This window comes from Maniola hyperantus, chromosome Z (genome assembly GCF_902806685.2).
Source record: "Maniola hyperantus chromosome Z, iAphHyp1.2, whole genome shotgun sequence".
NCBI lineage: Eukaryota > Metazoa > Arthropoda > Insecta > Lepidoptera > Nymphalidae > Maniola > Maniola hyperantus.
The window spans coordinates 6,365,566-6,377,009 of NC_048564.1; the positions used below are offsets into that span (position 1 = coordinate 6,365,566).

An 11,444-nucleotide genomic window follows, 5' to 3' on the forward strand; every position below is an offset into this window, starting at 1 on the left:
TTTTGCGACCATTTATGCAGCGCACGCCTCGGAAACTCAAATGAGAGGATATTTTCCGACCTAATTCACATTATTTCAATTTCCCTAGGGATCTCTATTTTTTGAGTATTCTATCTATAAACCTTCCTCTTGAATCACTCTATCTATTGGTGAAAACCGCATTAAAATCCGTTGCGTAGTTTAAAAGATCTACGCGTTCATACATACATACATACAGACGCGGGAAGCGACTTTATTTTATACAATGTAGAGATAACCACTTTAACCTATACAAATTTTTTTTTTTTTTTTTTTAACCTTTATTGCTGATAGTTTTTCTTTTTTAATATTTTTAGTTTTAGTCTTTAGAAAATAGAATTTGTTTTGTTCTTTAGCTATCAGCGTGTCCTCTCGACACATAGGCCTCTTCCAGCAGCTTCCACTTTTGCCTGTCACGCGCTGTCCTTTTCCATGTTGCTCCTCCAACTTTTCTTATGTCGTCTTCCCATCGCCTGTATTGTTTCCCTCTTTTCCTTTGTCCATCTCGAGGTAACCATTCAGTTATTTTCTGTGTCCATTTTTCGTTGCTTTCCCTTGTCATATGTCCTGTCCACCGCCATTTCAACTTTTTAATTGTCTCAAGTATGTCTTGCACTTTAGTGGTATTTCTTATGTCATTCGCTCTCTTCCTGTCTCTTAAAGTGAATCCTAACATACTTCTTTCCATTCCTCTTTGACAAGTTCTAAGTTTCTGCAAGTTTTTCTGCGAGAGGGCCCAAGTTTGACAGCCATAGGTCAGGCATGGGAGGATACAAATGTTGAATACTTTCCTTTTTACTGCTATAGGGAAGTGTTTACTTTTCATAACTTCTTTTAGGGACCAGTACCTTTTCCAGGCACAAGTCACTCTTCTTTCTAGTTCTAGGTCAATTTGATCTTTGAAAGAGATAGTTTGTCCTAGGTAGATGTATTGAGTGACATATTCTATCTTTTCTCCATCTACTTCTATATCTTCTTGTTCTTTGTTCGTCATTATCTTTGTTTTTGATTTGTTCATGGTTAGACCTATTTCTCTGCTCTTCTCAGCAAGCTGTTGGAGCATAATTCGGATGTTTAAGCTGTTGTTAGATATCAAAACAAGATCATCTGCGAATCTTAGGTGGTTTAGTTTCACACCGTTTATATTTATCCCGAAATCGTCCCAATCGAGTTTTCTAAATATTCCTTCTAGAGCTGCCGAGAAGAGTTTTGGGGATAGCGGGTCTCCCTGTCTCACTCCTTTAGATACTAGGAATTCTTCTCCTAGTGACTCTGTCTTAATTTGTGCGGTGCTCTTAGTATACACGTTTTTTATGATTCTTATGTATTTTCTATTAACTCCCTGCTGTAAAAGAGTCTTCCATAGGAGATTATGTTTTAGTGAATCGAATGCTTTATTGTAATCAACAAAAGCAATGTATAAGGGTTTCCTGTACTCCTGGCTTTTCTCAATCAATTGCTTCAAAGCATGTATATGATCTACTGTGGAATAACCCGTACGAAAACCTGCTTGTTCTATCGGCTGTTGCTCGTCTAAGGTTTTTGTTATTCTATTAAGTATTAGTTTAGAGAAGACTTTATAAATGTTTGAGAGTAAGCTTATTGGTCTATAATTTCCAATATCGTTGCGATCTCCTTTACCTATACTATAACCTATACTAATACGTATTATAAAAAGAAAAGTGTGTATAAATGTCTGTTACTTTTCACAACGCATTCGTTTAACTGATGTTAACGAAATTTGGTACAAAAATAGCTTGTATGACAGAGATAATCTGCTGTTCATGCCGCAAAATCGCGGACGAAGTCACGGGTTTCATTTAGTTGATCAGTAGTAGTTGTTCTCGTTTACAGGGGAATCATGATGACGCTATTTTAATTACTGTGCCAACAATGAACGACTCTGACAAAGAGACAATTGCAAGCCAGATTGTCTACGATCGGACTAACATCACAAACAAACTAATAACGCAGCTGCTTAAACATTAATCTTAATTATTATCTTGACAATTACTAATAGTATTAGTAATACATGTTAGTTCCAATAACTAACATGTATTACATGTTAGTTATTGGAACTAACATAGAAGATCCGATAGGCAGATCTTCTATTTTTCAGGTACGGAGAAGGATAGTGAAACAATCGTATTCTGCAGCGGCGTGTAACGGTTTATTTGACACTTCTTATATACAACTAGCTGATGCCCGCAACTTCGACCGCGTGGAATTAGGTTTTTTAAAAATCCCGTGGAAACTCTTTGATTTTCCGGGATAAAAAGTAGCCTAAGTCACTCTCCAGGTCTTTATCTATACCCATGCAAAAATCACGTCAATCCGTTGCACCGTTGTGACGTGATTGAAGGACAAACCAACAAACCAACAAACCAATAAACCAACAAATAAACACACTTTCACATTAATTATAATAAGGGTACTGAGGTACTCTACATAAATGTTACAATAGGCTACGAACGCACTATTGACACAATACTCTATTAACGGAAAGCAGAACAGCTCTCTCTGTTAATACAGCCTTACAAACATAAATGATAAAGGCAACAATCTCAGTAGGTGTTAACCATTTTGAGTTGTTTGTTGTGAAACATGTTTTCAAAAAAACATTCGAAATTCCATTCGAAAATGTTTACAAAAAACACTGGAAATTCAATTAGGAAACATAATTTCATTTGTGATTGGTTGGTGAATTAAAAATGTTTAGCACCCACTGAGATTTCGACTTCGGTAATTTGTATGGGATCACAGAATAGAGAGAGCGCTGTACTAGCTTCTTTCCACGTTTAGAGTATTCCTAGTCAATTAGTCATTAATCTACCACCACTTATTTGCGCATAAATGTATTACGATTTACGAGGAGCATACTGGTATTTTCGATAAAAAATCTAGTATGAGATTCATGCACGACTAAAGAAAATCAGCCAGCTGGAACTCAGTCAACAGGTCATTGGTGAGGGTGTGTGCAACAATGCCCATGAAGTTACGGTCTGTTGACTCGGACAGGTACTACCACGCTGTCGCTGCCACGCATAACAAGTGCACTTATATAAAGTGCCTATGCCACATGCACATACGCATGACTGCGCTCTCATAGCTCAGAGCAAAAATCATCATCATCATCATCATCATCGACCAATAGACATCCACTGCTGGACATAGGTCTCTTGCTTGAATCCAGCGGCTCCCTGCGACTCGTTTGATGTCGTCTGTCCACCTAGTGGGGAGTCTTCCGACGCTGCGTTTTCCGGTGCGAGGTTGCCATTCTAGCACCTTAGGACTCCAACGTATATCGGCATTTCGAAGTATGTGCCCTGCCCGTTGCCACTTTAGCTTCGCAACCCGTTGAGCTATGTCGGTTACTCTAGTTCTCCTACGGATCTCTTCATATCTCTCTATCGCCCGCTGAGTGACTCTGAGCTTTCTTATGAGGCTTATAGTTAGCGAGCATGTCTCGGATCCATAAGACGTCATCACTGGCAACACGCACTGTACGAAGACTTGGGTCTTGAACTATGATCAAATATGTATTGAGTCGCTTCTTTCTGAAGACGGTCTTACGCTCGGTATGCGCTTATATTTAGGCAACTACAATCACGTTTTAGAATTAAGTAGTTGCATTTCTCGTTATTTGCACACCGTGCTGTTGTATAATTAGTTAGTGACATACAAAGACATCGAGTTAATAGTTTCAGACTAATCACGTTCATTTACTATAATATATAGTAATAGCAAAGAATTTCTAAGTACTACTTCGTAGTAATAGTCTCTTCATTGATCATTCAATATTATACCTAACTCCTAGTTTACACTTGCTAACAAGTTATAATAGGTACTAGTTTTCGACAAAACTAGTACAAAACTGTCAATAATATGTCAAATTACAAACTCTTGTCAAAAACTCGGTCTGTCAGCGGGCTGTAGATATCTAATCATGAACCTTAACAGGTAGATAATATGTTGTTAAAGTTTTCTCAGAGGGTGTACTTATTTCTATTAGCGCTATCCATACTAAACGCGAACATAAATGCGAAAGTGTGTCTCTCTGTCTGTCTGTTTTTGATGAAATTTGGTACAGAGTCAGCTTACATCTTGGGGAAGGACAAAGGCTACTTTTGTCCTGGAAAATCATCAAAAAAAAGAGTTTCCAAGGGATTTTTAAAATACCTAAATCCACGCGGATGAAGTCGCGTAATCTAGATAAATAAAAATCAAGATGACGAATGACAATATGACCGCCATGAAAATTAAAAAAATTAAAAGTACATATGTATGAAACTCTTTGTGTGCGAGTCCGACTTGCACTTAAATAGTTTTATTTTTCTTTATTTATTATGTGGTCATGTTTATTATGTTAAATATGGCTATTATTTAACATAATCAAAATAAATCAATATTAGCTGCTTAAGAACAGTAATTAAAATTAAAAAAGAACATAAATAACACTCTTTGAAAAATGAGACTTGGATTCAACAATCTTATCCTTAGAAGCTGGATGATTATGGTTTCTAAATTTATTTTTCTTTTCTTTTCAGAATATTTGTTTGACTTGAGATATCTGCGCAGGTCAGAGAATTTCGGCCCACCTTCGGACATATCCAGTAAGTACCGTTTTCACTAAGCTTTATTAGACTTTTGTTTCACTTTTGGTAACGTGTTTTTATGTTGTGTTTTTTGCATCGCGAATTTCATTTTCATACCTATAATCGTCCTAGCAAAGCAAGTTCTCCCGCCTGGACATCCATCCGTTCGTGTGTCAAAGTTTAACTTTCAAAAAACATAATACTGTGGGGAAGCGCAAGAAAAAGCGCATCACAGCGAGGCGCACATATATTTCCGACGGGTAGTACGTTCAAGACAAAATATGTAAATTGGTATCTTCTAGACAAGCGCGCGCTAACTTAGACCTCTCATCATTGCTTTTCATAACACATGATTGTCGTCAAGCGCATGCATATCCTGTCCTAATTTAAAAAATGTTCTGTTCAATGTAAAAGGCCGGACATTAAAAAAAATTAAAGTCCGGCCTTTTAAAGTCAGTCTTACTCTTACTAGCTTTTTAGCTTGCGAAAGTATAAATACTTAAATACCCTATTTTATGTCAGTGCGATACTCAAGCAATAAGCTCACTTTAATAAATGTCGCAAAACACTTCAAAAAGCCCCCGGTTTACGGTTTCAATGTGAGTTTCAAAATCAGTTGCGAACGAATTGTAAACAGCCTCAGCTACTATGCTAACAGAGAAGCAATTTAATTTTTTGCAGTGTAATTACTTTTTAGGGTTCCGTATCTCCAAAGAAAAAAAGGAACCCTTATAGGATCACTTTGCTGTACATATGCAAAGTTAATAGGTACCTACTAAATATATTTTTTGTGCATAGCGAAATTAAGGTGTCTACAAATAATATTTTTCAATTAATTTTCTATGAGTATGTCATGCCAAATTATATATCAATTCATCCAGTTATTTAATTTACAAAATTTAAGCAGATACCATAATATTTTACCCAGTATTAATTGCATTAAGCAGTTACAATCGTATTCAAAAGGAAACATGCGAAAAGCCTCAAGCTGCATGTCATCGAACGAGTGCAAAAACATGTTTCACAATTAAATGATTGATGCAGTTGCCGTTGCAAAGAATCTTTCCGGGAAATGAAATTTTGTCAGCTCACTGAAATTGACTTCTACAAGTACGCTGGAAGAACTGTGCCATACAAACAGATTTTTCGACGGTTCTTTTTTGCGCCGATTCGAAGCGAGCTCCACCGAGTGAACCGGCAATTAAAATCGACAGTTTGTGTCAATAGGTGCTCACTGCTTCTATCAGCGCCAAAATGGCGAAAGTCAAATTGCTTCAAACACAGATCGGCAATAGCAGTCCAGTGTACTTGCGTTAAAAAAGGTCAGCGTTTCAGCTCCATTCCGAGATTTACTCACGGCGAATTGGCATTCTATAAAATTATGAATCAACTCCTCCTTTGTGCCGTTATTCTTTTCTAAAATGTTTTTAGAATTGAATAAAGAAAGGGTTTCCTGAAAAATGCTAAAAGCGAATAATTCATGCGAGTTTTGCATTAAGAGCTAAGTGAATTTTATATCTTTCTATATTTTATAATATTATTTGTCTGAGTGGCTTTTTTTTTATATTTGGATTGCAATTAAAAGTCTATTAAAGTAACGTAAATTTCTGTAAATCCTATTTCTTCTTTATTTTGTTCAGCTGCAGAGTAGTAGGTACTGAGAACGTATTGTCTAATTTTTAATTTATTTATACAACTTGTTTTTATGCACAGTAATTGTAAATACCATAAGCGAATGTTATCCCTTAACAACTCATTGTTTTGTTTGGTCCAATCCCAATCATATTCAAACGTATCACGCGTTGTCCATTAAATTTATAATAGGAAATACATGTACAGCTAAAAGCTTTATAAACACACCTGAAACTTTGTTGAACTATTTTCACCCTAGTATTTAAAGGAGGATCTTTACAAGTATATACTAAACTTTTAATGCTACTTGTATCTATAATAATTTAAGCTATACGCACATGGTGTGTTGCAAGTGTGCCTCGAGTAGCTCGAGGTTCAGCAGGCCAAACGCCTGAACGGAGTGTTTTCATTAAAAAATATTATCATACCAAAATATATGGACTCTGAGCACTTTCTTTTAAGGCATGGCATACCATAAAACACAGTACTATGTAGGTATGCGTTGCATCAGCTATATACATGACAGGGCACAAGGCCTCTAGAGGTACGAGTACTTAAAACACAAAACACTAGACACTGACCATGCACTACACTCGCTCTATAAACCGAGTGTCAAATTCAAGTACACCACCACTACATCCAGTTCCAGATCTAGCTTCGGTGTCGCTCAGTGCCGCAGGCTATCACTGTCTGGATTTAAATTGCTTGTCGCGTAGATGCTGTCGACACCAGTGTCAAAATTTGCGTCCAGTGTTAGTGTCGTCATGAAAGCTTGTCGCACTTTGAATGCTTTTTCATAAGAATCTGGTTCGAGACGTACGATCACGAACAAACAATCCCATAACCTTCCCAGTACCACGAGAATGCGGAAACTGGTAGGTACAGTACGGCTATAGCTCGCACCCTGTCTGCCCACTCGCATAGTAAATTGAAACGTCAGGATTATTGTTCACACGAGTCAAATTCGTACAAAAACACATCGAAAGTGAGACTAGAGAGCTTAACCTTCGAAGACTGTATAATAAACTAATGTAAAGTTGAAGTTTGCGGGTAAACCAAAACGGTGTAACCAGAACGCTAGCAAAAACGAAGTTTTACTGATATGATACTACGAGAAAAACGCAAAAATAAATAGAAAAATATCCTATATTTTGTAAAAGTTCCTATATTGCAAATAAAACATCTGAGTGACGCTAGAGGTCAACGAACGTTGCGTCATTAAGGCACTTGGAGTCAATGTAGGTGGGGCATTGACCCCAGTTTTGCACGCTATACATTGCGGGTTTGAAATATACTAAATCATTAAAACTACAAAATGAGCCAAGTGGTTATTGGTATTGGATTGTGTTTAGATATTATAACAATAACGCTAAGTTTTTGCTAACGTTCTAGTGACACGCTGTATTAGGAGATCTGGAAGTGTGCAAATACCCTTCCTTGTGTCCGTATAGATTTTAAGCGTCAGTTCCATATTATATTTTGTATAGCCTTATTAATGATTTTTGTTATTTTAAAGGTTTGCAGCGACAGGCGCAGACTGCGTTGATTATAAGCTGTGTGGCCCTCGCCGTATTGTTGCTCATCCTGATCATTCTTTGTCGTGGAAGACTATCGTGGCGTTTCATCAAACAGAAGCTCCAACCATCAAAGGTAATCATCATCATCATCATGATCAACCCATCGCCGGCTCACTACCCGGGTCTTTTCTCAGAATGAGAATGGTTTGGCCATAGTCCACCACGCTGGCCAAGTACGTATTAGCAGACTACACACGTACCTTTGAGAACATTATGGAGAACTCTAAGCCATCCAGGTTTACTCACGATGTTTTCCTTCACAGTTAAAGTAAGTGATATTTAATTACTTAAAACGCACATCATCATCATGATCAACCCATCACCGGCTCACTACAGAGCACGGGTCTCCTCTCAGAGTGAGAAGGGTTTTGGCCATAGTCTACCACGCTGGCCATGTGCGGATTGGTAGACTTCACACACCTTTGAGAACATAATGGAGGACTCTCATGCATGCAGGTTTCCTCACGATGTTTTACTTCACCGTTAAAGCAAATGATGTTTACGAACCCTCGACCTCCGATTAGAAGGCGGACGTCCTAACCACTAGGCTATCACAGCTATTAAAAAACGCACATATAGCTTCGAAAAATAATTAGAGGTGCGTGCCCGGGATTGAACACGGGTCTCCTCTCAGAGTGAGAAGGGTTTTGGCCATAGTCTACCACGCTGGCCATGTGCGGATTGGTAGACTTCACACACCTTTGAGAACATAATGGAGGACTCTCATGCATGCAGGTTTCCTCACGATGTTTTACTTCACCGTTAAAGCAAATGATGTTTACGAACCCTCGACCTCCGATTAGAAGGCGGACGTCCTAACCACTAGGCTATCACAGCTATTAAAAAACGCACATATAGCTTCGAAAAATAATTAGAGGTGCGTGCCCGGGATTGAACCCCTGAAGCTCACTAAGAACACAAGGCCGTATCTTCTTCAAAGGTACTTAATAGGTACCCAAAACCTAAATAGTGTCAAAGTCTGATTAAGTTATCCAAGCAAGAGATATCTACTCGTGGAGCTTTGCATTGTTTTCTAATTTGTAAGTGCAATAACTTAAAGCTTACGCTGCCGACACCCAAGATATTATACTTAAAGCGAATTATATTAATTTATTTCAGAATCGTGTTAAGCAACATCCGACCGATTTGACGCATTACAATCCGCATGCCGAAATGCCAAAGCCGAAACCCGAGCTTAAATTGGAAATTCGAAACCCCGAGCCGCCAAAACGCCAAAATCAACAGCCTCTAAACGTTAAAGAACTAGACACGAGAACACAAACTGATAAGAGTCAAGGGGCTACAACTCCAAAGACCATAAGCACAGCTATCAGTAACAGACATCCAGCGGAAGATACTACTTTGGATTTTTCATATGATAATATGGGACTGAACGTCACACCTCCCGAACCAGCCGCTGGTCACAGATTCTGAGGTCATACTGTGACTTTTAGAGGTGACCTGACATTGATATATCCACACTCAGCACCAAATAAAGAATAGAATCAATAGGTATAGTAAAATCGACTGGCAGTTTTATCGCGATTTTTCTATAAAAGGACTTTTTGACCTGACAAATTATAATTAATAGGTATTAATGTCATGCCTCCTGAACAATAGTCGCTGATTACAGGTTCCAAGGTCATATGTAAGAGAATAAAAGAACCAATAAGAGATTAAAAATGACTAGCAGTTTTTTAAAAGGACATTTTTATATGAAAAAAATTTAAACTCGTTTACCGTAAATTTTCGATGACTTTGCAGTTTCATACATAAATTTTTTATACTTAGAATTATTGAAATCTGTATTGTAACTATATTTCTTCTTCAATAATAATCTTTGCATGAATAGGTTTATTATCTGGATTTGATAAAGGCAATATTGTACTGAAAGTAACTTGCGAGTGTATTTAGCAGTTTAATCAACGTTGAAAAACTGAAGCAGAAATACCGCTTAAGTTACGCCATTACTTGTTGGTGTATAATATGCGAAATAGGAGCGTAATTTCCTGTTCTAACGTAGATATTTTACTATGAATCCATCGCTTTGCCATGCAATTACTGCAATGCAATTCATGCAAGTAGGTATTAAGTTAGCATCTAGCACATCTCCGGCGCAAAATTAATTTACCAAAATCACTACACGTTTAGCTATGTGAAATCCAAACGCGGGAAAAGGATGGACTAATACTTCTTTAAAGAATAAAATAAATGCTGCTGTTTCGCATTTTGTATTATAATTTTTTTATTTTATAAATTCGTTCAATTCCTAAGCTCATTAGCAAAATTACTAAACCACACATTCACATAGTTCAATATATTACAATAGTTATCAATTAGTAAAGTACCTACATATCTACCTAGACGTAATAATTGTTATCACATTAGGAAATTGCATTCCTGTACCTACAATGCAATTGGTACATACAATGCATCTAAGATATTTGATAACGTGCAGTTACTTTGAAGGTATATAGGTACTTTATAAAAGTATTAAATTGCAATACCCGCAGGAGAACCCTATTTTTCAGTATTTAAAATGTGTTCCGTACTTTTGATGTATTTATAATCATAGCACAAACCAGCGTCTTCTAAACAAAATGTATGTGAACTTTGATGAGACGTTATAACCATTTCCTTGATGCGACCGATTCGGCCGGCTTTTTGTAGGTCTTGCGACTTTGCGACTGTAACGACTCTTTTTAACCGACTTCAAAAAAAGGAGGAGGTTCTCAATTCGTCGGAATCTTTTTTTTTTTTTTTTTTTTATTTTATTTTTTATGTATGTTCCCCGATTACTCGAAGACGCCTGGACCGATTTTGAATTTTTTTTTTTGTTTGAAAGGGTATACTTCAAAGTTGGTCCCATTTAAATTTGGTGAAGATCTGATGAACATCTTCGAAGATAGATACTGGAACTCCTCAACGGATAAGAGTAAATTGCTCGCGATCAGTGTATAAGCTTAGTAAACAGTAGATTTTTAACCAGTCATAGCATAATTCCATGGGGCCACTAAAAATTGTGAAATAAAATTTTTTTACAAAAAAAATAAAAACCGACTTCGATACACAAACACTAAAAATTGAAAAATAATTTAATTTATTACCGAATATCTTATGTATACAAGAGTTAATATAGTTCCATAATAATACTTTTTGGGGTCGGTGCCAATGAGGTGCCATTGTGGAGTCTCATAAAAATATGAAGTCTAGACGATTCGCGCAGCTAAAGCTAATTGGCACCGGCACCAAAAAGTATTATTATGGAACTATATTAACTCTTGTATACATAAGATATTCGGTAATAAATTAAATTATTTTTCAATTTTTAGTGTTTGTGTATCGAAGTCGGTTTTTATTTTTTTTGTAAAAAAATTTTTCATGCGATCGTTTTAAAAGTACCAATTTTTATTAGATAGATACCTAATTAAAATTTAAACATTATTATAATTCCAGTTAAACTGTATTCGTACTTACCGGTCACAGCCATCGATATAAATGACAAGATATGGTCAAGCGAACAACATTTTTCACGGTTTAAAAACCAAATAAATCAGCGCCACCTCATTAGTATCTAAATAATGAACGACCCGTTTGAAATCCAATTGCATTAAATAAAATA

At 36.7% G+C, this 11,444-nt stretch overlaps 1 protein-coding gene across 1 annotated transcript in view; it reads left to right on the top strand.

Annotated features, from left to right (window-relative positions):
- grnd (grindelwald) overlaps positions 1–10,063 on the top strand; it is a 29,072-nt gene extending 19,009 nt beyond the window's left edge. The window contains exons 3-5 of the mRNA XM_034983246.2: positions 4,566–4,631; positions 7,762–7,895; positions 8,942–10,063. Of these exons, the coding sequence (XP_034839137.1) occupies positions 4,566–4,631; positions 7,762–7,895; positions 8,942–9,256 (515 nt within the window). The 3' untranslated portion in view covers positions 9,257–10,063. The remainder of the gene's footprint in view (positions 1–4,565; positions 4,632–7,761; positions 7,896–8,941) is intronic.
- Positions 10,064–11,444: the final 1,381 nt, after the last annotated feature.